Source organism: Lichenostomus cassidix, chromosome 1Aa, assembly GCF_008360975.1.
Source record: "Lichenostomus cassidix isolate B80296 chromosome 1Aa, HeHo_3.0, whole genome shotgun sequence".
Taxonomy (NCBI): Eukaryota; Metazoa; Chordata; class Aves; order Passeriformes; family Meliphagidae; genus Lichenostomus; species Lichenostomus cassidix.
This window is the reverse complement of record NC_139480.1, coordinates 8,882,957-8,910,440: the sequence shown is the minus strand read 5'-3', so window position 1 is coordinate 8,910,440 and position 27,484 is coordinate 8,882,957. Positions and strand designations below refer to the sequence as shown.

Sequence of the window (27,484 nt, the reverse complement as noted above, 5' to 3'; positions counted from 1 at the left end):
ATAGGATATGCATTAGCCTTGAAAAAAAACAAACAAGACAACCCTGCTGCTGTCAGGTCCAACAGCCCTATCTAGCAGGAACAGGACAGGTAGCAGGCATTTTCTATTTACTCTTCAGTTCCTTAAGATCATTGTAGAGCTAAAAAAATCCTAGGCCTGTAAAACAGGGTTATTTCTCCAGTTGTCAGAATCATTAAAGTAAAAGTAATGTTTGTTTGATGAAATTTTACTGTTGTGACTATGAAGACAAGGGAAGACACAACTGCCTTCACTTGCTATTTTTTTTTAATAGAAGGAAAAAATGGGGGGAGGTGCTGAAAGAGAGGGAGATGGTGGGAGATAAACTCATTTCACAAATACTGACATAAGCCTGGTATTTTTAAATTTTTTTCTTAGAAATTATTTTACTTAGAATTCTGTGAATAACAGAGTATCAGACAATCCCTGAGGTAAATTACTGTAAGGGACAATTTTCAATGATTAACAAATGTACTGAATATAGGAAAGTGTCTTTTGTAATCAATAATTTAATGAATTTAGATTTCAACCTTTAACCCTCTGCTTTCAGGAACCTGGTAGAAATGAACTGAAAGAAGGCAATACAGTCATCATCATCATTATCACCATCACCATCATTATCACTTTTCTTTATCATTTCCCAGAAATATATGAGGCAAAGTCAAAAAGTCTTGGGAAGAAAAAGCACCACTGTGGTTTGCGTAAGTAAATCTGTAGACTCCATGCTTGCTGGTGGAGTGAGTGATGGAGAAAGAAGCCAGAGAGGGAGAGGAGGCAGGAGAGTGACTGTCAGCTTCCAAAAATTAGCTAAAGAATCACACTAGACCTACCCAAGCTCAAAAACATTTTAAAATTACTTCAGATTTTCTTCAGCCTGGATGGTGAGCTGGAACAGCAAAGAATCTCACTTGCAGAATTTAGTGCTTATTTAGATAAAAATTGAACCTGCCTAACTGAGATTGCAGAGCTAATAGTGAACTGAAACATTTAAGTCCCGGACCTCTGCTTTCTCAAGTGCACTTCATGAAATTTGAATGCAATAGAAATTCCTTCTGGCATCTGAGGTATTTGCAGTATGCAGGAGCCACACACCTGTAATTACCATGGAATTGTGGTGTGCTGGGCTGCCAGCATCAAGATATGAGATTTCAAACTCAGTTTTTATTTTTCCTTAATTAAATCCTACACTTAATTAGTTATCCAGGCTATGCATGTACAAAGAATTATAGACTTTAACCATTTGAAAAATTAATACCAGATGCCAAGCAGAGAGGTTTTGCATTTATGCTTCACTTCTCTCTAAATCCGTTACATGCCTTAGTTTACAGATTTCTATTTAATGTTTCTCTAAACACTTGCTATACCTTGGAGGCATCAGGATCTAAAGCAGACAGCATGTTGATCAAAGTGGGAAAGACATTTTGTGCATCCCTGCCCTAATGCAACTCTTCACCAGTAGGACTTGAATTAAAAAGAGAGCTCTGAGTAGTGCCCTTACTCACTAGCAACACTGCTCTTACAAATCAAAAGTACACCTAAATGTACAGCATAAGTGCCACATTTGAGCTGATAGAGGTGGCATTCAGGCCATTTCAAGTGTGTTGCAATGTAAGGCACAACTCCATGACTCCAGTGAAGGAAGGGATGTCAGGAGCAGGAGAAACAAGTGCTCTCCAATGCCCCTTGCACTCACATTACTTTTTTTACTGTGCACAGCTTGAGCAGAAACCTGGAGCTCTGAGACAAAACCAGATTAAGACATGGATGTTCTGGGATGTGGCATTAATTCATTTTGGAGTCCAAGGAAGCCATGGCAGGGTAATCACCTGCTCAGTGCCACTTGACAGCAGAAAACTCTATGCTTTCTACTGCAGCCTGCCTTTTCCAGTAGCACTCTTCACCTGGTACCTGACAGGAAGCAACTTGAAACAACTTCAACACACATGTCCCTAGCACCCCTCCCTGCTTCTCCAAGTACTACACAGTTAGTGTAAGGTCTTAAATTTAAAATGCTTTGAGCTTCAGCTGTGACTAAAGTGAACAAAGCAAATGCCATGCATGCCTCTCAACACTGTTGGTCTTGCTGGCTGCTCCCCAAGCTCCTATATGTAAAACAAGTTTTGCAGTCTTCAAGAGCATTCAATTGAGTGCAAATCCCTTCTCCACTGCCACAGTGCTTATCTTAAGAGAAGGAGGGAGATAGCAGCAGTTTTTTCTTCTTTTAGAGGCTGACCTGCTACATGCTGGGGAGGTAAGGCACAGGAAGGTACCTCGGGTGCTGCCCCTATCACTCCACCCTGGATAAATGCATTTTCAGGGAACTTAAAGGCTGCTGCTCTGGAAATTGTCTTCGGTGAGAAACATGTACAACAGAGTCCAGGCCTCAGTGAGTTTCTCTTATCATTTCTTAGACAACAAGTGGCCTGCACAACATAAATGGTGATGCAGCTAGCGAATTAAAGGCTGCTGGGAAATTTTTAAGCCCCCTCCTCCTTCCCAAATGGCTTTTACATCATTAGATGAGTAATCCATATGCTTTATCTTTATGATAATCCAATTTCTACTTATACTGTAGGACATTAATCTCCCTGGCCCAATATATAGCTGCTCATCTTTCTTAATCTGAGGTCTAATAACTTTAACCAGGCTCATCTCACCCTGAGCAGACAACCAGAGCCCACTTGTTCCCTTTAGGTCTATTCACAAGAGGCATGAGAAAACTATGCAATCCTTTTTGTAAAAGCAGTGTAGGTTTCCTACTTGGTTTAACCTATGCCTTAGTGCAGTAAATCCAAGAGATTCTTAATCATGCTGAGTCATAGACTGTGTTTCTCATTTGTACCTTTAAAGGTACCTCATCCAAAAAGTGATGTTACCACAGGCAACACGACTACATTAGTTATCTTTTATAGAAATCTATAGAAATGGCTGTTCTGCCTGACAATAGTCAGCCTGCATTTGTTTGAGTGCATCCAGGTTCATGGAAAGACAAGATGTGCAGGATGAAAAATAAATAAATACAAAGCCCCACCTTTCTGATTTTCCCTAAGAAAAAATAATACATTTGGGATAATATGGCTTGGTTTGGACTGAACCACCTCCACCAGTTTTCAAAACTCCCTCTGGAATTTATTCAATTCAATCTTGTAGTCCTGGTAGGTCTAATATAAATAGGGACATATTTTTAGAACCAGTAATTGCAAAAAAAGCTACAGAAAGGATTTGAATTATACATTATCAAATTTTTGCTGACTCAGGTAAGAAATTGCTTTCTCTAGGTGGCAAAGCTGACTAATTTTGTGACAAGGTCTGGATTAAAACATGCATGGTTAGATACTTGATCTGCTGAATTTCAGAACCTGGGTTTGAGTGGAAAGGGAGGATAATAGGTGTATGGGAAATCATTGCATGAAAGAGCGAAGGTCAAGAACCACCAATAAGTGAAGGGCAATAGTCTCCATAAGGAAGAATTAAAGCACCCAAATTAGGTTTATGCTTTTAACTGACCTCAAGAGTAACTTTTCCTTTCAATACACTGCAGAAAACCTAAGTCAAAACTTCGCTTTTGCAGAAACTCTGTGATTTTAGATGGTGAAGGTATGTGTCTATTAACAAAGATTCTTCTTTGGGTTTTTTTTAGAAATTCTGTTGTATGTAATACTGGAGTGTGATATACTTATTGGAGTGCGTTATACTTGCTGTAAAATACCACCAGACTAGGCCTCTGATGTTGCAAAGACTTGAAAAGATGTTTAAGGAAATTAAGCTTTGCAGTGTAATGCAAATAATTACGAAGCAACTTAGCTTCAGTCATAAAACTATTCCTGGCACCCCAGCTGATGCCATCCTGTGAATCTGGCTCCTTGCAATCCCCTAAGGTTACGCTGATAAATTAGCAGCTCTTCAGACAGTTCACTGCTCAATGATATGTGTGAGGCTGAGATATGAAGTACTCTGTGTTGCAGCAGAAACAGTTGACGCAGATATTTTGCAAAAAGCACCTCAGAGAAAGGCCAGCTCTCACCTCTTAGCCTGCACTCCCGTGGGGAAGTAGCGGGAGCAGGAGATGCCATCCCAGGCGCAGTAGGGATCCCGGGCGAGGCAGCAGTCGGCGCAGGCTGTGCCATACATGTCACACTGGTGGAACTTCACTTGGGCTATGACTGACTCGGATCCCACATACAGCTGTTGCTGCAGAAAGGACACAGGATAGGATTGCTAGAATGTCCACTAAAACTTCTCTTCCCGATGCAGCTACTAAAATTTTTAGAATTATGGTTGCTGGCCGGTTGTGCATCCAGCCTGTGACCTGAGGGAGGCAGAATTACTCTGTAGGAAAATATCTGATTACAGATTAAACTCTCCTACTGAGGAAAGGGAAGCAGACAGAAGGTAAAATTAACAAGTTTATTTTGGCGTTTCCTTGCTTCTGAAGTTTCAGCTTTGTGTTTGAATAGGCAAGTGTTTATGTTCCTTCTCTCTTTTTCGAGATATTTTCCAGTGCCTCCCTCTTTACACTTGTCTGTCACCTAACTGATCTGCAAAAAAACCCCCAACTTGACATAAAAGACTTTAAACAAAGAAGTTCAAATATGCAAGGGTTATAAGCAAACTCAATTTTAAAATGGGAGTTTTCAAGTAACTTTAAACTCTCTATATGTCTACTTACAATATGGTCACATATTTCCATGCACAGTAGTGCTATGATTTCTATAATACCTCAGTGCACAGGAGATAAGATCGATAAATAGATAGACAGATAGATAGACAGAACAGACATTTAATTTTTTCCTGTTGCTGAGCAGCCATTCCTTACAAATTCACTGGTCACTATCTTCTTCTTTAATATTTATTTGCAGGGTTTGGGTGGGGTTTCTCAGCATTAGTATTGACTACTTGAATCATTTGAGTTCTCATAGATGTCCTTTTCGAATCAGAAGACAGATATAATTCTTCAGATGCTGGCACAATAAATTCAGAAGAGAATAGCTTGAATTTACAGGAATTTGAGAAAAAGTCTTGTTGCTGATGAATGCAAATTTTATGAACACAGAAATATGCACTGTGTGCTACAATAGAAACTGCTTATGCACAGCTCACTTCCACAGTTTTACCAGTCAGAAGAAGGATTCCTAAGCTGTGCTCATTCCAATGGCCCAAATTTAGTCCATAATTCCTACTCATCAACCAAGCTTTCAAAATCTGGTATTTTAAAATTACTTAAAGCTAGAAAATATTGACACCTCATTTAGGCTATCACAAAATATAAATTTTAATCCTGATAGTCCATTCTTGTTCCTTGTTATACCTCTCATATCTCTTTAGATCACAGAAATTTAAATATCAGAGGTGCCAGGGGAAGAAACTAGGAGAGGCTGGTTACAGCAATGCTTGAAGAATTTTTCTGGTGAGATAAACCAGATGATAGTAGCAGGAACTCAATCTGCCAACTGGAATGAAGAGAAAACCTAGGATACTTGTTTGAGGGGAATTTGTCTGCAAAGGCTGCAGCGTGATTGTCCCAGAAGACATTACTAACACCTTCGATGAGACACACAAGATGGGATTTTCTCTTTCATCTTTTAGCAGGGGTAAAGACTCCTCTAAGTTTTGATACATCAGAAGAGAGAAAAGAAGCATCTGATATCTAGCCAACTGAACATCAAAGAACATTCTTTCCCAGCCTCTGCAGATAACTAGCTCAGCCCTGAAATGTGATATTTTATTGTACCATGACTTGGTGAAGACTGGTCAGTGTCATAAGGATATGGAGACACAGGCAGCAAGGAGGTCTTCAAAGGCTCAGTAACTCCAAGTTCAAAAGAGAGCAGCAAAAATGCTCAAGTTACATTTATTTTTTGACATATGATCAACAAAGTTATATTTCTGCTGATTTTAAAGAGAAAACACTTGGTGCCAACCCTGTCCATTACACTTATTCCAGCATTTAATTTTTTTCAGTATCAGAAAACTGTATCCTATTTCAACAATAAGTTTATTTACATTCAGCAAGCTGATCTTGGTTATTTAATCTGACATTGCTTTGCCAACAATGTTTAAGAATCCTCATACACACAGTAGAAAGTTACTTCACAAAGTAAAATATATATAACTCTCCTGTTCTCTCTGTCTTCTCTTTGGTATCTTGAAAAAGTTAGGCAACTTTTACTTCTCACAAGAAGTTTTGTTCTTCAGCAACTGGATTACTTTGGTGGCTTTTTTACAGTTCTTTCCAGATTTTCCAGATATACCTTGAATTAGTAGACTCAGCAGCTCTCTTGGGATATGGATGTAATGGAGGAATGCTTCTTCAATTTTTATAATATCTCCTTTTTACTCTATTAATGCAACCCTTTAACCATGACAATTGATTAAGAGTTAAAGTAAGGCAAAAACCTGAAGACAGCGAGTCTTTCTCCAAATAATCACTTAGGTGCAGTGTTAGATAATCCAGTCTCAAGAGCTGCTTTCACAATCTTTTTTTCATAGGAAAAGATTGATGCAGGAAATAATTCAAAATACTTAGACCCAAATCCTCCTCTGAATTACCATCAGAGGACTTTGACTTTTTGCATTACCTACAGGAAGAATGTGAGTTGATTAGACGTCAAGACTCAAAGAACCTTTTGAGGCACACTCACACCCCCTAATGCAGTTTTCATTCTTTGTGACTTGTGTTTCACTGTTTCTGTGCACCTACATCACACCGGATGTCTAACATAATCGTTGGACATGTTTAACATTGAGACATAACTGTCCTCGGATGTTTATAATGGCTCCATGCTGAGATGATATGATGATATGATATGGATGAGAATCTACCCACAAGACTAATAAATTGGGTGTTTATATCAGCAGAAATTTGCAGAAACTCAAAAGGACTCAGAGCCAAACAGCCCTACAGGGCCATTGAATATGTGGGAGAGCCAGCAAGGCTCTTTTTGCACTGATATCCTCATGGTGCTCAAGTCTGTCCACATTTATCAACAAAGAACTTTTCTGTGAATTGCCATATCCACCAAGCTAATCCCTACTGTGATTAGTATGACAGTAACTTATGAAACACATTGGTATTTACTTGCTTTGATAAGTGTGATATTGTGAACTAAGGATATTTAACATTAGAATTGAATTATATAAAGGCATTATATTACAGAAGGATTACATGTATCCAACCAGATCTCATTATAGATGGTGCACATCTGCCTATCTGTCTAAGCATCTACCTCCATGCAGTTTCCTTACATTTGAGTCACAATCATCACATTTCAAACGTGTAAAATACTTACCCTTTTTGAAGAGATTTCCATAGAAATAATAGGAACTGGCATCTAAAAAATAGGAAATATTTGCTTGCTTAGAAAAAAAGAATATCATTTTGCTACGACAATAAATCAGGTAAAATAGAATTGATATTTACTTATTACATTCTCCTTTGATAGATCCTTTCTTTAAGAAACATGTAAGGAAATTGTGACTTTCAGAAGTATTGCTTTAAAACACTTTATTTAGAAACCACCCTCCAACACTTAATTCAGGATTATCAAAGCTACAGGAACACTGCAATTTCCCTGTCAAACATGACATTAGCTTTTGCCACCACTGAATCTCTTTTGTCCTGCTTGAGAGTGATAAGTGGAATGTTCTTTATAACAAAACATTCATTGAAGATAAGATAAAAATAGCAGGAATTCCTGCTTTTACCATTGTCCTCTCTGCCCTCTGCTCAGATCTCTTTGAGCAATACATTGCCCCTCATAGTTCTGTTGAAAACCAGCTTTATCAAGAAGGGCAAATTCTGTGATTTTCCCCCCAGGCAACAAGTCAATAGTTACACTGCCTAAATTCAGGCACCAGATTTAAATGTCTAACTCTTGATATTAGATTTTCCCTATGGTTTGAAGCAAGTTAGCCTTCTCCTTTATGTGACCAATATGACATGATGAGAATACTAAGTAAGAGAATTTGATTATATTAGCTTTGTCACATGCCAAACACCAAGTTTTAGTCATAGGTTATTCTTTAGCAGAATGGAGTTCTGCCTCACTAGGACTCAGGTTTGCCTGTTTTAGAGACAGATTAAATGATTCACTCTTCCTGAGGACCATGCTTTTTCTATCTGGACCTCATTTAATTTTCCAAGATTTCAGTAGGCACATTTTCATGTGTGCAGTTATACTCTTTTAATTACTTAATTGGAAATGAGGGAAAATTAAACAAAATCCAATAAGTTTCTAATTAAAAGTCGGACCACAATGTCCAAGCACATAAATAGAAAGGCACTAGTCATGATTTGCTTCAACATGCTTTGGTAGTTAGGCCATTAGAAAAAGTTCATTTGAAAATGAAGGTTTCCTGTCATAAAATTACTAGATGATTAGAAAATTTTTTGCACAGAGGTATTACATATTTGACTATCCTCAGATTTTTTTTTTAGACATTTTAATTCTGAAAAAAATTTAAGACTTCATATACAGCACAGTTCACCTTGAATACTTGCAGCTCTTCAAGAATTACTTCTTCCATTGATTCTGTCTCTTGATTGTAAATTGTTATGACTTTTAGCACAATACCATTATCTGGAAATAAAATTAAAATAAAAAAAACAAAAAAACCAAAACAAAACAAAAAAACAAAAACCAAAAGTAAAGGTTATGATTGGTTGAAACATTTATATGGCCTTCAAATACCTGAAATTATTTCTTCAAATTGATAATGGATTGAAATTTATAAACATGAAAATATAGTTGCATACTGCTGTCACTAATGAGGATTCATAATCTTAGAAAATTAAATATATGACAATTTGTCCCTGTCGAAGAAGAGTCAACTTAGACATTTGTAAGATACATAATTAATTGTATTTTTCAAATGCTGAGTCATAACCCCTTGTGGACAGCAAAAGGATCATAGAGGGGAACGACATTTCAGAAAAATAAATGGGAGTAGGTGGAAGCTTAGTGCATTGAGGCAAGCAAGTGTAAAGTAGCTTTAATTATAGGATCTGAGTGTTTACATTAGACAGGAAACTACTAATATCCTTAATTGCTGATAGCAGCTCCCTTCCCCCAGGCAAGACTACAAAAACCTTCAGAGGTTCATTGTGCACAATTCTCACCCTCCTCTAGGGAAACACTGGGCTGTGTTGAACTGAAGGTGTTGATCAAAGGGAGATGAACCAAAATATAAGACGCACATTCAAAAAGACTAAGGCACACTGGATTTTGATTTATCAACCTCTCTGTCACTGCAATTCTTGCAGGAAATTAAAACACACAAATAACATCTGGTCTTCCACCACTTTGGTTTTCCCTTGCTGGCTATTAATAGAAAAGCCTTGCTGTCCTTAATCTGAAAATCTGTCATCAACAATGGCAAATATCACTTCCTTTCTTCTCTTACTTTCAGTCACCTTTGATTTACAGGGGAAATATTAAGCAGGGAAGTACTGGGGAAAATGTACAGCAAAAGATCAAAGGGTGAAACAAAAAGAGGAACCATTAAACTGGGGTCATACAGCATTTTTCAAAGAGAATATGCACTCAAAGGCAACCATTTTGTAGTAGAACAGTGAAAAGAATTTGTATTCTGAGCTCTGATTTTCCTAAGTAAGTCCCTCTTCAAATCCTGCTGACAGACAAGTGAAAGCTGTGATGTTCAGACTTTGCCTTTGATGAACCTTTCCAACCTGCACTGCTGGCCTAAGGAAACTTGCTCAGCTGTAAATGCTGCTTACTTATGTTACACAGCAGGAGTCTGACTGGGATTAAAAAATATACATCAACCCTTACTAAAGTAATCTTGCCCAAAGAAGCAAAGAGTTTTCTGATGGGAGCTTTGCTGGAATAGAGATTGCAGGTTTCATTTCAGAGTTTCTGAAACCTAAATCCTTTTGCAGGAATTCCTTGTCACCTGAGATCAGACAGCTTGAGAACACCAGGCAGCTGTTGGGTGCCAATCCAGCACAGCTCTAAAGCACACACCTAAACCCCTTAGGATTCACCTTTGCTGAACAGATGCCTTGTGTACAACAATATTTGATTTGTACAAGAATATTCTCCATCAGAAATGCAAGTAGAAAATATGAAGAAGGTAGGAATGATTGTAAAATCTGCTGTACAGAAATAAGTGACACATGGTACAATGTTTTACAGAACACAGTAAGTCCATTACCAAAACCATACTGAGGCCATTTAAAACCTTAGAAAACAACACTAATATAAATAAGACTTTGCTATTCTATGGATATGCTTTTTTTGAATGTTCTCAGCACTGAAATGTACTTATCAGAGGAATTTCATTAGTAAAAATAACTCACTGGAACTGCTTTCCTATACAAAATGGTCAAAATGATTTGTGATACCACTCCTGTTGTTAAATTGATTAAATGTGAATGTAAGAATCTTTGGATTTTTTCCAGACAGATTACATGCGACTAAAGTCTTGTCTAGTTCCAGCCATTCCTCTTGTTTTCTTAAGTGTTTCTTATTTTTCAAATGCCATTAGAGTATCTATTTTTTCTCTGCTTTCTTAGATTTAATGCAGGTATGTGTTATATTTTTCCTTAACTGTGTTTGTTTGGAAGTTGTCTGAAATTTCTGTCAAACAAGCTCTCTATATTTTAATAAAATGGCACAGAAGAAAGACAAGAAAACCTGGCAGGAAACTTCTAACAGGTTTTTTTGGGGTTTGGGTTTTTTTAAACTGGGCATTTCCTCCTTCCTTCCTTGAGCTGTGTTGTAACCCAAATCTGGAAGCTGGCAGTTTCTTTTTTAATGGTATCAGATAGACTTGGTGTCTCCAGAACTGGGGAAAAGAAACTGTGGAATAAAGCCAATAACTTGATATTTTTGGAAATTGTATCACCTTTTTTTCTCTCAGGTCTCCAGGTTTCAGCTCAAATACATGACTGTGTTCTGAAGTTTAAAAAATAAGGACAGTTGTTCCGCAATTTATTTTACTGTTCTTGTTTGAAAAGAAAAGAAATTAAAATGGAATCCTACACTTGTTTCTCTTGCTAGTCTTTCAATATTACCCTACCATAGATTTCCTATACAATGTTAGTACCACAGTGAAGCACATGTCTAGAATGACTAACATCCTCTGTAAGGTGACAACTGGTACAGGCATGAAAAGAAAAATTGTTAAAAAGGAATCTTGCACTGACTTGCTTCATCCTGGAGAAAAAAAACCAAAACAACTTACTAAATTTTAAATGCAAAAATTCTCCCTTGCTTTCTTTATTTACCTGTGCCAATGAACAAAACATCATATTGCCCATCTTCAGCTTCCACTCTGTCCACTGCTATTTGTTTAAGATTGTACTTTCCATCTGTTTTAACTAGTATTGGTCTCTTATGAACAGGCCTGATGGGCTGATACATCAGTGGATGACTCCTGGCAAAGTGGACAGCTTCATCAGGGTAGTCTTTAGTGGTGGTGTACAGCCCGCCGTTCACCTTGCTGGCACACTGCAGAAACACAGAACACAGATTAGCCTGAAGGCTTGCCCAAGAAATCATCAGAAGTGGGTCATGCTCTCAGACAAGGCTACAGAAAACCCAACCTAAAAACATGCACAGAAGACCACAGTGGGAACTGGGACAGTGAACTCTATTTTATACATGTGTGGATTATTAAGCTCGAGAAGAAAGGAAAAGCTGAACAGTGCCTTGGCATTGCCATGTTTAGAATGAAAGAGTTCCTCCCTCTTTGGCATACTAAGATCAGGAGAAAGACTAATGCTTTTATTTTGACAAAAGCCATAGTATTTATGTCTCCCCCAAATTCACATTGAAGATATAATTGAAATGGCCATTGACAGAGCAAGAAGGAAGGGGCTTCCTGTCCCAGTAGAGACACAAGCATGCAAAGTCAGCAAAACACTAATGCTTGAAATCAATCCCTAGTCTTATTATTTTTTGATTGCAAAATGTATTACCATCAGAAACCAAGCACACTTAAAAATTATGCCATCAGGAGCAGTAATTCTTGATTTCAGGCATTCTAACAGTATTATGTTTGATTCTAATTCCTGACTCCCGATGACAGTATTATATATCACAGTTTAGCTTCAAATACCAATGTTTGCATTGATCAATCTACCAGTTTGCAAAGCAAATAAACTTTATGTCAATGACTGATTAAAAGAGGCTTACTCCTTCAGTCAAATGTGCAATTAGAGATAATTTAATGTGTTAAAGAGAGAAGTTAATTTTAGGATGCTTTGTGAACAAGATAGTGTTTCCCAACTGAACACAGATTCTACATTTCCAATTTGTTCCATGATGTCTAATTGAAACCATTTATGATCAAGCTGGAAATATCTCAGTAACCATTTACTTTCTCCAGTTATTCAGAAGACAATGTGGTTTTAAGAAGCATTTCAAGCAAAGCCACAGTAGCAGCCTTTCTCTATTTAAATTGGATTTTTCAATCAATAAAATGAAATAAAATACTCCTTATGTTTACTGGAAACAGTAATTTTAAACTTGTGGTCAACTGTAATTGACAATAACAAACTCCTGCACTTGTCAAGTGGGGCAATGTTTGTTTCCACTTTTTGGGCTTAGCTACAGGAAAGTATTTGTTCAGTGTTGACTTAAAAGTAATTGTCTAATCAACCCAGTGATGGAATTTCACCACCTGTTCGCAATAAAGAGACAGAGCTGGAGCATGAAGACAGGCTAAGCTTCTGCTTCCCATGCACTGCACAGCACTTCAAGTGAATAGGCATTGCCAGGTCCCCTTTGCAAAATTCTAGTCCTGAAGAGATTTAATAAAAATAATCATTCACAGGCTTTTCATTTTAATTAAATAAAATCAAGTAGCCTAGAAAGGAAACAGTAGATGCAGCCATCTCTGAAATCTATCAACACCACTTTTGATGTAACTGATGTCATTTCCAGAAGCAACACAGCCTAAATGAGCTAAAAGAACCAGCAGAGATTATGGCAGAGGGCTGTGGAGTCTGTCAGAACCTGTGTGACTCTTAACAGTGGCTTTCTGTTTATTTAGCTTTAAGCTCTACTCTCATTCCTTGTAGACTTATTCTTTACTCATTCAATACCTAAGATCAATGAGTGCTGACTCTCAGACATGCCCAACAGTAGGTTATTTCTGGCCTCTTGTCACTGTCACTCCTGTAATGGGAAAGGTAGTGGGATTCAGTTTACCAGCATGCTGCACATTCTTTGAAGTGTGAAACCTAACACTTGGCTGCAGCCTGAAACACACTTTCTCTTCCTGCTACTGGATAAACATTGAAAAGACCTCTAAACTCTGCCCTAAATTAGTAGGTAAACATCAACCAATTCATGGTGTGTTAGCTGGCAGAGCCATCTACTTCAGCCTCTGCTGTGCTCTGCAACATATAAAGAAAACCATGGTTAAATCTATTAGCACTCAGGAGAAACCTGTTTCTTCAGCTAATTTGTTCCATGATATTGGGAAATTACTTGCACTCTTCTGCTCCTTTTTCAGCTCCTATACCTTGCCTTTTGGGGAGGTGACAGTTTACTTTGACCCAAATGTGGCCAAGAAAGAGAAGCATTGAAAGCAAGTGGAATTTAGGGCAGCCTTTGTACAAATCATTGTCAACCTTGCTGAAGAGCTGGCTCAGTGTTCTCTCCTTCTTGCCAAAAAGAGACCATTTAATCTTCGGCGCTAGGAGATATCAGTGTAATAACTGCAGTCATTAATATTTAATTCATGCCTGTGTTTAATGCTAGTCCAAATAACACATGTGAGGTGTTCTACTGCCTGGTAAAAAAATGAATACCACTTAAAGAACTTGGATCATATCATATTTGCAAAATATACAGCTATTCTGCAACCTATACATGGCACTGTCTCATTATTTGGTAAAATTGCAAAACCCATATATTTGCTATACAAAATATCAAATATGAAACCAATAATTCCTTTGAATGCAATTTCCCAACATTCCCAAAACATGGTAATTTATTCATCTGATTTTCTATCCCGACTCAATACAAATTATTTCAATTGATGCCAAACAAACAAAAAAAAAAAATTGGTATTATGTCAACAGAGCTACGGGGGAAACTCATTGGCCAAGATGGTCAAATCATATTCATAATGTTTAATCCTAAATAATCTCTATTTTGGGGCATCTGCTTCTACATTTTCACTTAAGTTTGTAACCCCAAGGGAAGCAGAGAAAAACATTAATTTAAAATAATTAATTTAAAATGAGAAAGGACATGCATTTGAAATCATACTGCAGGGAGAAAGGCTACACTGGAATGGAGTAGATAAACTAATAAGGCTTTTCACCTCTCATTCCTGAGATTCAATGATAAAGGAATTGTATGTAATATTTATTTATGGAAGTGATTGGTTTCAGTATAAAAGGAATACAGATTCAGTTAGCAAAGGGAAAACAGCACTGAAAGGATTGGCCAGCAACTGTTTATTCCACCTTTAAACTCAAGAGAGTGAGCCCCTAAAATGAGAGGAGATTAAGAGGTGAAGTGTGAAAACTGAGAGGGGATTTAGCCAAACAGCTATTAGAAATGTCTTCTCTCAGAGTTAGAAGTCTGCCCAATGCTGACATGACAAGGGCTAGACCTTCATGAGTGTAAACAAGAGCAGCTTTGCAGCACATGACAATTGCCACGGGTGGGTATGTAGCTCTAATCCCAAAAGGTACAGGGCAAAAAAAGAAATCCTGGATGTTGTGCTTCCCCGAGTTATCCTGACATGGCCAGGTGGGAGCTCCTCCTGGCTGTGCTGTTCTGTGAGATGGTGATGAGCCCTGCAATGCAAAGACATCTACCTGCATCAGTGGGTGTTCTCCTCACCCCTGAGTGGGGATGTGGGAGTCCTGGCACAGGAACTGCACTAACACCTAAAAAGAGACTGAAACAAGGGCTTGAGGTGTAGATTACTTGTGATGCCCTTGAGAAATCAACATAGAAATTAGGAATTCCTTGTAGAAGATAATTGCTTGTCTCTTGAGTCATGAGTTTGTGATTTCCTCCAGAAATCTGAGTGCCTGACAGGAACAACTCTCTACATGACAGCACCTCTATAGTTGCTGAGCACTCACTACAGTAATTCCCATTTAATTGCATTTTCAAAATACGTCTTGTTTCTTTCCTTCAGTTTACATCCATTGGGAAAAAAATCTGTTTATAAGGAAACTTGTGTGAAAAATAACAAAGAATATGAATGACTTTTCTGAGTCTGATTTTTTTACAATGTTGTTTTAATATTTTCATATTCTTTGTAAAGGGTACAGAACAAGAATGCTGATAAGCTCAGGAACCTGATTGAAGGGTAGTAAAATCTCACTCTGTGATGTCTGAAAGGAAATCAATAAATTCTGAGGGTGCCAGACCATTGCTTCCAGAAAGAACCAATCTTGAGTGAAGGACTTTGAATGATGGAGAATTTGCTCCATATCTACAAACACATTTATTCTGATTAGTTACTTTTATTAAAATATGTCTCATTTCTAACCTGCGCATTGATCTAAATTACAGAAGTATTCAAATTTGATCCTTTTTGGAAATGAGGTGGAAAAAAGGAATCAGAACCACCTGACCTTGAAACAGTGGATTCTCTTGTTTTTTGGGTGGTTTTTTTTTTTCCTTCCTTTAACACTCATTAAACATCCTGGTTTCAGCAGACATAAAAAAGAAAATGAGGTTTCTTCACAGGTTATGCACCACTGTTTCTGAATGCAGCACCTGACTCATCTCCTTCATCTTTCTATCCCTCTTGCTTGGGGTCCTAATTTGGGGACTTTAGGACCTTTACACAAAGTTGATAAATTCATGTCCCAACATGATTTTGAAAAATCTTATTTACTTAATCCTACTATTTTCCTTTTGGAAGTGTATGATTCTAGTACTTGATTAAACCTACTGCTGAGCCATTCCACACTTTACCAGAAATGCTGGAGTATGTAGACACTCAAAGGAATATATCCTGGACTGTAAAGTCAGGAAGATTTGTACATTAGCTGCAGTCTGCTTTTCTTTCTGAAATCATTTACATAGCAAAGCAATGGAAAATAGGTAGTACTTACTGAACCAGGTCTAGGATAAGGTACTTTTCTTTCATAGAGAGCCCAGTGGTATTCAGGTCCTTCTTTATGGGCATATGGTCCATTGAAAGCTGCTCGGACACTTGCCATGTGGTAAACACATATAGCATATCCTCGAAAGATATTGCTATGAAGTAAAATTTTAAGGCATTATTAAACAATATGTCATATTCTGTCCATATAATACTGGCATTATTGTGTAATTAAAAATAGTCACATTTCAACAGTAATCAGGGAGAAAACACTACTTATTCTTTCCTATATGTTTTTCTTCTAAGTACTGCATCCAATGCTCTTTAATGTGTTTATATTCATAGCATTTCTCCAAGGAAGCCCTGTGTTGTTATGCCAAAATTTGATGATGGTGTACACAAACTCTAAATTACTTGTTTAGAAATACAGAGGAAGCCCAGCAGACTGAACTCAGATTCTGTATGTCTTTGATTAGTGACTTAAACAATTAATCATTTTTTTTCTCTAACATTTTTTCCTACTGTTTTTTATTGGAAAGATGGGAACCAACCAATGCTGATTAAAATAAACAGTCCTAAAATGAGTCTTTTTTGCATAGAATGGGAACGTTGGTTGGCATCATTAGTTAGATCAGAAGATCACTATATGTAGATCAATCCAGATAAAAGTCCTACTTTATTTTTAAATTTTGTTTTTTTCCAGAAAAGCGATTGATTTTTTTTCTTTTTTTTAAGGAACAACAGTGCTGTCTACAGAGAAATTATTCCTGCAGACTGCAGAAGGTGATCCAGATAATTTTAATTAGGTGCCCACCTTTCTCTACTGGCATGGAGAGGCAGCAGGAAATGCCAGGGGTCTGTACCCCTAGAGGACCAGATCTGCCTTTTTTTATTTAAAAAACAAAGTAAATCAGAAGAACTGGTAAAAGCAGAGGTGTTCTTTTCTACCAGTTACATCCTAAACTAACAGCTGGATTTTCAAGCTGAGAGTACTGTGTGCTTGCATTTGAACTAGGCTGCAGAGGAAAAGGAAGAGAAGGCCAGAGCAACATCACAGCTGATGCTTTAGGCTCCACTGAGAGGTTAATAGAAATTTAAGCTGCTCTCTACTTAACCTTGAATTACAGTGGAGCTCTGAAAGGAAGACAGGTGGCTCTGAGATGCTGTTCTTATAAGCATGCAGGAGTGCACACACTTTGGCATAGGAAATTGTCAAGCTGAGAAACATTTAATTAATTTGTGATCCAGATACACTGAATCACTGAATGAGACTTCAAGCCCCTGAGTGTTATAGAGCAGTTTTTACATTAACAAAGAAGCCCACTGTGAATAGAACTGAGATTAAACTGTTTGCTATATATTTGCTAAGGGATATATATCATGCAGCTTCTCTCTCTTTAATAGACTGTTCAAACATTCATTTATGGCTGCTCTTATTTCTTCTAGTTGTTTACCTCGTAGTGTTGAAGAGGCCAAATATCACTGGATTTTTGTTATCACGAGTTTGCAGCAAAAACACATCTTCTGTAAAATGGAAATTCAATGTTATTGATAAAAACCTACTTTTCTTAGCCCTCCCAAATAAAATTCATTGATTGTTAAAAGCATAATCTTATTTTACTCATTTATTCCATTTAATTGCATACAGATTTTAAAAGCAATATTTAAAACCAATGCAATACATAAAGGAGTACTTGATGATAGACATCTCCATATGTATAGAACTTCATTTTCATTGGAAACAACACTAACCACCATTCCCTGATAATGAATACAGTATTTGAGAGTAAGATGTGTTATCATGAAGGTACGTGTTTTTTCCAGGGTTTTAAGTTTGTTGCAGTCTAGGATATTTACCTAATTCATCAAAATGTGTATCAATTCCATTTCTCCCAGGCACAGAGCAAACCAGCCTGGTTTTCAGGAAAGTGGTCCATTTGTTGACGAGCATTCGCTGGCCTCCCATGTCATTCTGTGTGGAGAGAAACAAATGCCAGTGGGAATTTGAATGAGTAAGTCTAGAAGCACAAACATGTCTGATGAATTAGCTGCTCATTGTATCTTCTAATGCCAAAAGCATCCATTTCAAACCACATGTCTATTACTAGTATTATTTCTCTGGAGTCAGTTTTCAAGTAGGATTGCACTGATCAAGTCCAGGTCTCATTAAGATCTGTGGTTTCATAAGAATTTTTTAATTCTGTACCACATCCCTGGATAGTGTTAGCTATACAGCTGTTGTAAAGCTTTTTATTATTGCTCATTTTTGCAAACTAGATATACTAAAGCTTTTTTTCTTATTGGTCATTTTTGCAAACTAGATATACTGAGAACATGACTGAAGTTTAGCTTTGCTTTAAGAGCTCATGCTGGGTTAGTTCAAAGCATTTGGAAACTGAAGCCCTGAATCTATCTATAGAGCTGGTGGAGTTGGGGCAAGTCTGAAGCAATTATTTACATGCTTTTGTAATAGTTTCTCAACAACTTTAAATAACACCTGCCTCACTGTGGCTGTCTCATCTTTTTCTTGCTCTTGCAACAGCTGGGACTTTCAAGAAGAGGGAACACTTAGTAGTACTTAGCAATCAGGTTTTGTAACCTTTAGGTAGCATCCTCAGTCTGTGGTGTTATATTCATGACCTGTGTAACTGGCTGTGGATGGGTCTGCAATTGGCTTGCAAGACTCTCACAAACAGTGATCTGTTTTCCTCAGAAATGCAGAAATATGCAGAGTAGATGCCTCTGTGTTGCAAAACCTGTTACAGCTCAGATGAAAATGTAAAAGCTGGGGTAAAAAAGCCAGTTCTTGAATCATCAGCCAGCTATTTTTTGTGTTCACTAAATCAAATCTGAATTATGACATACAACTGTGGAGTTAATGGCCAGATAAGTTTTGGAGAAGTGGAAGAGAAAGGTCTGTGGGATTTTGGTTTAACCCACGGCTAGAGATAAGACTTCCAGGTGGATATCTTGCAGAGTAGAGAGAACTATTAAAATAATCTATTAAGCCACATATATTCAGAACATAAGCCAAAGAATTCCACTCTGGATCTTGATGCAGGCTGAAATCCAAAAAGCCAAGTAGCTTTGTGAACATTAATGTCTGAGGCTACATTTTGGTACTTTGCATATACGAGATGTTTTTAAGTTATACATGAGTACCCAAGAAAGTTTAAGGGGCAGTATGCTGGTGAGCATATGTGACAAATACCATACACTGAGGTTGCAGAAAATAATTAACTTGTATGTTGCTCTTTGCCCAATAGTTTTAGGAAGGTATCCCCTACAGTTAGGAGGGGGAATACAAACTTTTTTTTTTTTTGAGACCAAATCAGATGTTAAGAAATAACCTTCTCTTTCCTTCCTTTAATCAAGCAGATGTAGTCCCAGTGTGAATGGGAGAGCTCATCTCATCAGCCTTGCAGTAGCTGGTTATCAGAAAAGGAATGCACCCAAAATTCATTAGTGTTTAGAGAGCAACAATATGGGCAGCTGGGAGATCATATGTTAGCAGTGCTACTCTCCAGCAACTGCCTGAGATCTCCCTCTTGTGTGTGGGGCCAGGGAGCCAAAAAGAGATGAGACCAACATACCAGGAGGATGGCCTGAGAGGGAAAGGGGAGATCTAGCAGGACAGTAGAGGGAAGCAAATTCTTTTCTCATGACTTTTCCACTCCGGGTAAAACTTAAGCCTATCTGTGATAATAATTTGTTGGACAATCAATCATTTGTTCTAATTTCCTATCTGTATGATTTTTATTAGTTGCTAAGAAGAGATATGAAAGATGAAATGAAAATATTAATTTGCTACAATTTATAAAGCACTCTATAGATGCTTAGCATTGCATCTTTCTTGTCATTCTTGCAACAGAAAGAGGTTTTCAAAATTTACAGAAACGCAGGTGTCCCTACGCACAGCAGGGAGGTTGGAACTAGTTGATTTTTAAGGTCCCTTCCAATGCAAACCATTCTATGAAGAATTGAATTTGGCAGGGACTTCTGGAGATCATCTAGTCCCACTGTCCTGCTCAAAGTAAGTTACTTTGAGTTAGTTTCTCAGTAAATTGCTCAGGCCTGTGTCCAGTCAGGATCTGAGCATGTCCAAAGATTGAGACTCTGGGTAACCTGTGTCGGTGTTCAACCACCTGGCAATAAAAAAAAAGTATTTCTGACATTCTGATGGAATTTCATGTGTTTCTCTCTGTGCCCATTGCCTCTTGCCCCATCCAGTTGTCTGATAGGAAATCTAATGACCCTGCATAAAGTTAATTCAGCCCTTACAGAGAGAATAGGAAGCAAGAGAAAAATCAGACAGGACTGATGGCTGGGCTGCTCCAGTCACCCAGAGTGTGAGGGGACTTTGAGTCAGCTGTGACAGCTGCAGGAGGCCCTGGACCTACAGGCACTACAAAGGGTGATGGAACCCTGATCTGAACTGGGAATGGGAATGGTAAGAGAGTCCTGTGGGCAACTGCTGCTCCTGTCACCACAGATCAGCACGAAGAGCAATGGACTTGAATAACAACATGTCTGAACTTTGCCTATATCTCCCAGCAAAGTTCATCCTTAAGCCCAGATTTTGGGTAACTTGTGAATTTTAACATTCCTGAGTCTGTTTAGATGTAGGGTTTTCATTCAGACCTATAACTTAGTCTCATGTGGACTAACAGATACCATATCTGCCTGGGGGAGAAGGACCAAAGAAAGGAACATGCTTCTTTCTTCATGTTGCTGGGGAATCAGAGAAAGGATCTTACCGCACAGACACGTCCCACTCTGGTATATATGGCATGAGTGCTTGTCTCAGCTTCTAAAGCTTTTTCAGTAAAGAAGAAATATACTTTGTTATCGTCGTGGTCTTCATTGTCAGGAATCATGTATGAGCCGACGAATTTTGGTTCTTTAAAAAAAATCAAAAATTAATTGAATCCAGTTATTAAAATATTGCCTTATTTTCTTCATGCCTTAAAATCAGCTGATATCAAACAAAAAATAAAACTAGAGGTAAGGGACCTGTCAGTCAGAGAGCTATGTAAGGGCAATTGGGTGATAGAAATAGTAAAAAAAAAAAATATATATATATATTTGGTGGGTATCTACAGAACATGTGGAATGCATTAATGTTGAAGTATTTTTATACCTCCAACTGACAAACTAATATTCCTTTATATTTGTGCAAAAGACCATTTTCCAATCCCACTCTCTGCGTTTTGTATATTTTAATTTGAATTAGGCTAAAATCCGACACTAACATTTGCGTAGCAATCTCTGATCCCATGCAAATCAGAAATTGTCCAGTCCTCTGAAACAGCTCTGGTTTTAGCTCCTTCTCCTTGCCATACCTTTCAGCAGGCGCTCATTGTCAGGCTCAGTGCGAAGATGAGCCATGCGGCTCATGGTGCGAAACAGAGCAGCATCTCTTCCCCAGTAGTCGCTGTAGAGACCAGTAAAAAGTTCACCACCTGCAGACCAGACATTAAAAAAAACCCCAAAATGAAACACTAATTTCATTACACATGTAAGGCACCACATTATAAACATGGCTCATTAGTATTTGCTCAAATTGATGGAAGAAGGTGAGTTTAATGCAGTCTGAAGAGCACATGGAGGTTGTTTCTAACAGCAGTGCAGAATTTGCAGTTGGATGAGGATGAGGACAAGAATTTTAAATTTTATGGGTCGTGGTCTCATTTTCAAAACTGACTTGACAAGACAGATTCACACAGGGAACATGAAGGTGTTCCATTAACATCTATCCACGTCTGCCCCAATAACATCTGACACATCAGGCTCCTCAGTTAAAGATCTCACTGCACTCCAGTTAGTGCCTAGCCCTGGGAAAAATGAGTTGGTACTTAAATCTTCACCAGTGCAAAGACACTGACCAGTGATTTGCTGTTGAGAAGTTCCAGATGGGCCCTGGTCTTGCTAATAAGAAGCAACAAATTGCCTGGTTCTAGAACTGGAAGGGATATGCAGGGTTTATAAGGAGCTAAAAATAACAGGGGTCAGAAAATCAAACAAAACACAGCAACAGTTTTCAGAGAACACAGTGCTAAGGATCGTGTTAGATGGACCAAACTACTGATTTGGGCTACACTGCGTGGTTACAGCTCAAGGCTAAACCATAACCTAATCCACAGACTGGAACTCAAACATAGGAGTCTTTCCTGAGCAGAATTATGAAATCTAGCTCTGTGGACAACATGCCTGAAAAAAACAGACATACTGAAAACACCAGAGGGCTGGATGCAGCTATCTCCCCAGCTGGAGAGGAAAGAAGCAGTACCTGCTACCCTAGAAATTATTCTTATAAACAAGCACAAGGTTTATTAGGCTAAAGGAGTTTTTCCCAGTCAGCCTACTGGAGCTGTTCCACTTCACCTGGAATAACTACAGTTTGGGAATAACTTGCTGGGTGAGGGGCTTCCATGTCAAGTAGATAGAAAAAAAGGCACTATTTCTCTCTGGTCCAGCAACAACTTGTTTTCATAGCATTGAAATATTCACCAGCATAGAGACAGAACTTGAGGCTTCATCCATTCTCCACAACTGGTTATCAATATTTCTTGAAAAATTTATGGAAACAGGAATTGGGTCTCATTTTCAAAGGATTTAGATAATATTCAAAAATTAAGCAAACATCAGAAAATTTATAAATAATACACTGATTAACAGAAACTGTTGAATATATATATGTATATAGGCACAATTTGATATGTTCAAATATCAAGCCTATCTCTGACCCATCTAAAATTGTGATATTGGATATATTTTACCTTGGCAAAATACCATCAATAATTCTACCTTTCAGTTATGTATGGACACTATTCCCCTTAAGAGACCAAGCATTAACAATAACATGTTTCATATCCTTGTGGACTTGCATTAGAAAACTTTTAGGTCCAATTTAAGAAGCAGCTATTGTCACTAGGTGGCATCCTTACCCTAAAAATAGCACAAAGAATTAAACTGCTCAAGGAGAGAGAAATAAATTATTTCCAGTTTGAGGCTAATCTGAGTGGAGGCTTCAGTGACATAGCTTCCTGCCGTCTAATCAAAATAAACATGACTGATGCATCCAAATAATGTTTGCAGGCATTTATAAAAGATTATAACAGAAAGCAAGAAGTTTGTTTGCAGGTCTCCCTCAAAGTGTGAATTTTGCTTCTTTCAAGAGAAACATATGAATTGAATGGTGGCATATTTGTGAATGATTACTCTGAAAAGTTAATAGTTTGGCAGCTGGGGCTGTTTCAAACACCTCTGTCGAGCCAGAGCTGAGCAAAGTTTTGCCTTAGGCTTCATCATATACAGAATGGATATCGCCCTGGAAAAATACATGACCATGATTTAGTGTAAAATATTGGCAAGTGAAGTAAAAAATAAGTATAAATTATAGCATCTGTAGAAGTTAAGGTTGCCCAAAACAAATAGAGAACTTTATTTTTTTAACAGCACAGAGCTGCTTAAACCACAGAATTTGCCAGTATCTTTATAATGTTCCAAACAATCTTCACAACCCTAATTAATGAATTACATTAGTATATGTCCCCCCTTTAGGAATTCTGTTGGAAAAATATATCAGACTGGCTGGTATTCCTATTATTTTTCATGATGTGTAATGTAAAATGGGATATTTTATCTTTTCAACACTAGAGAATCTTGAAAAATGCATAAACACAGGGTAAATGATTCGTCACATATTGCCAGTGATCAAAATTGACATCTGTAAGTCCAGATGTTCCAAGTTTGTATTTGAAGTCTATTCCTTCTGTTTGACATAGGTATAAAATGTTAGTATAAAGAACTAAATGGCTGGAGTGGCATTCTGCCGCATACTGAAGGAGTTATCACTGATAACCTGTGAGATCCTGAGGGGAGAAAATGGAACTCCAGTCCTGGATGGGTATTGTTCCATGAAAGATATTTTACAGATACAGAAATTAAACCTGATTTTTACCCTGAACTGTTGCTAAACTAAATAGAAGTATCATGTGTGACCAGACAGATTACTTCACCTAAGAACAGCAATGGGACAGTACTCACAAGTGTGACTGTCAAATAGCACAAAAACATTCAACCTAATTCTGAGATATTTTGCACTTCTGACACTAAAAGGATCTTTTCTTGTCCTTTTCAATAGTCTTTTGTTTAAATGCAAGTTACAAATCTTGAACACTGCTAGGTTTTTACAGGTGCTGACCAATTCCAGATTTAGAGACAATTTAAGATTGAGGCTTGAAAAATTCTGGAGAGACTTCTACTCTTTTCTCCTCCATTTAAAAGGTACTATTACATATCAACTCACTCCTGCCTTGGTGGCAGGGTTTTATACTGCTGCACATCACAGTGGCTAACCTCTACCTTCCACTGAAATATCAACTGAGTAACTTCAGCAACATTCACCAGTCCTCTCCTCTTCCAGTCTAATCTCAGCTTCACATGTATTTGACAAATTAATTGATAAAATTTAAGTCTTGACACAGCCTGGTTAATCATGCTATAAAAAGAATAAAAAGTTTCTCCTTTCCTTATTTAAGCAAACAAAAAGCTCCCATGGACCTCAAAGACCAGTTTTAGCTCAAGTGATACACATACACTTTTTAGTTAGCATTCTTTTCAAGCAAGCAAATACATCACAATTCAACAGTGAATGTTTAAAAACACCTTTATGTTTGCCCTTTCCTTAAGACAAAGTATAAACAAATTAAAATACAAACTTTTTTCTAAATCCTTCAATATTCCTAGGTGACAAGTCCAAAGCAAAACAGATTGAAGCATTTAAATTACTTGTACAAAAGATTTTTGTAAATAAGCTGCTACTACCTTAAAGGTGTCATGTTTTGTGCACTTGCTTCAAATTGGAAGGTAATGCAAACACAAGCTATTATTCATCAGCAGTCTTTTTTGTGTAAAATGGAAAATTCATCTTATGAATAAAGGATTAGAACGTAATGAGTAGAGCATGAGCTGCACCTTTCATGCATTTCTTTGACTGCCAGTCAATTATTACTCACATGACAACTAAAATCAGAAGATTAATTCACGTTAGCAAGTGATACTTTTGGCAGTATGAAAACAGCAAATTAAAAAAAAAAAAAAAAACCAAAACCCTATTGTTTGACTGATAAACTAATACTTAATATATTTGTATTTACCATCACTCAAGTATTTGTCTTTTATTTTGAGAGAAATATTTTTGTCTAGAGCAAAAGAAAAGACAGAAATACCTAACTTTTAAAACTGTAAAAGCAGAAAATATTTTTGGAATTGATTCCCTGGATATTAACCTACTCAGATGTAGTTTAAGTTTTTCACTACTTACTTCTGATATATTGCAGGTAAGAATACGTGGACATAAACTAATTCCTCAGCTTTCAAGAGCTAGTGTGGTCTAAGTTAATCAGTGTGCATGATCTGGTATCAAAAATAGTTTTGGCTATTGAAAGCAGATGGTGGAGTTCATTAGGAATAAAAGTCCAAAAGTTTTATATACCTTTGAGCCAAACATAAACATTTTATTCAGCCTGTCTGCCATCCAACTTCCATTCTGTTTCCTGATGCTGGCAATAAATTAATTGATTGTTCATATATTGAGGAATTCATCACAAGCTACTTCACCAGTGGGTCAGATAACCTACAATAATGCTTACAACAGCACAGATTTTTCATTTTAAAGCCAAGTCACGAACTGTTGTTTTCTTGAAGCTGGTATTTTAACTCTTGTGTTGAAACACATGAAGAGATGCAGAACAAGGGATTATCTTTCTTCCTAAATTAATCCAGCTAAATCTGGTCCTAATTAGTTATGGTGCAAATGATTTTTCAAGATCAAGACTTTAAAAGCTTTTAAACCTGTATGAGAGGTATGTAGTTTTCCTGTTAGCCTAATCCTCACTGTTATTCACTGGCCATGCTGGTGTAGGTGCTGTTAATGTGAGGGGCAGGTTTTGAATAATTTCCTTAGGAGGAAGGTGCTGGGGTGGTCTTTGCTAACAGGTTTGCATAAAACCTTTTCAAGAACATGCACATTGGCTGAATCTGCATCGGAGAGTGGAGACATCTTCAGGGTTTAGCCTCCAAGATCGTGCTGACTGCATACTAGGAGCAGATCTCACTTGCTAAGAAAATTGAAGTGCATGGAGAAGAATTAAACTTCCAAGTATTGGAGGATAGACTGGAAGACCAGTCCTGAAGGGTGCATGGTGTAGTTATCATCTCCTGTCACGGGGTAATGGCCATGAAGAGCTGAACTCAATGCTTGTCTGAATGAAGGAGCATCCCTTCCTTCAGGGTGCATTTGGCATTAGAAGCCTGTCTCATTTTCAGATGTCAGTTCAAAGATTCTTTAGTATTCACTGTGTTTGCATCTAGGTCTTCTACCCTTTTCAACTGGCTACCTGCAGAGAAAAAGGATATACATCCTGGAGTCTAAGGTGCAGAATTTTATTCAGAGAACTGTGTATCTCTGGTTAGTAGAAGTTGGTAGAATAAAATAGAATACATGGAAATTCAAACTTCCTAAAGATAATCTTTAGTGTTGGAAGTGTTTATCTTCAATAGCTAAAATACAAAATAATAAATTAAAATAATAAAATCTTTGAATAATTGATATGCTTTTAAAATACCATTTCATGATAACTTGAAATTATAGAATTTCCTAATGGATGGCTAGAAAAATAGCCTCTAAATACTTTTTAAGTTTTGATGAAGAGATAAAAGTTAGTCTGCTTTTCAGTGTATCAGTCATCTGATAAAAATATTATTTTCTCCTGTTGATCTTGCTACATTAGAGTTGTTAGTTTTATCAGATTGATTTTATAAGTCTTTGTCAGTGGAGCTCCAATACTCTAGTCAGCCTTTCTCAGGCTTATTTAATTGTTTTCTTCTTCAAATAAAAATATGAGGATCCATAGGAACTCCCATAATTCAGGCAAACTCTTAAAGTTCTCAGTGGGAGAACCTGGCTTGCATTTAAGCAAATAAAATTCACATTGATCTCACAGCAGGAACATGATCAGGTTAATTAATTTACTTAGTTCTATCTAAGGAAAGGTTGAGAAGGACTTCAAGCTTAGACCATGAGGTTTCAAGCCTACAGAAAATTCCATGGGTTGAATCTTTGTTCCCAGGCTAAGCTGAGACTGGAATATGTCAAAAACTGTAGAAACTAATTAGAAATAAGGGTGGGATAAAAGCATGACAATCCATGCTTCATGGATTTTGGAAGGTCAGGACAAATACAGCATGTTTTTCTCATTTTTCTGTGACTTCTTAACCTACTAAATCTTAAGAATTAGAGCTCTAACTTAATTTTTTTTAATGGCAATGAGGACTATTTTGATTAATTGCTGCAATGTGAAAGATTTGGCATTACTACATTGCTGAAGATTCTTCTTGTAATTAATTTGTTAAT

The 27,484-nt window shown here is 37.4% G+C and overlaps 1 protein-coding gene across 1 annotated transcript in view; it reads right to left on the bottom strand.

The window, feature by feature from the left end:
- The window catches only part of SEMA3E (semaphorin 3E), a 126,458-nt gene that overhangs the window by 7,344 nt on the left and 91,630 nt on the right, over positions 1-27,484 (bottom strand). The window contains exons 6-14 of the mRNA XM_085083367.1: positions 21,408-21,527; positions 20,823-20,965; positions 17,923-18,037; positions 17,520-17,589; positions 16,076-16,220; positions 11,267-11,489; positions 8,506-8,597; positions 7,308-7,349; positions 4,043-4,209 (exon numbers count right to left, since the gene is read on the bottom strand). Coding sequence (XP_084939493.1) covers positions 4,043-4,209; positions 7,308-7,349; positions 8,506-8,597; positions 11,267-11,489; positions 16,076-16,220; positions 17,520-17,589; positions 17,923-18,037; positions 20,823-20,965; positions 21,408-21,527 — 1,117 coding nt within the window. The remainder of the gene's footprint in view (positions 1-4,042; positions 4,210-7,307; positions 7,350-8,505; positions 8,598-11,266; positions 11,490-16,075; positions 16,221-17,519; positions 17,590-17,922; positions 18,038-20,822; positions 20,966-21,407; positions 21,528-27,484) is intronic.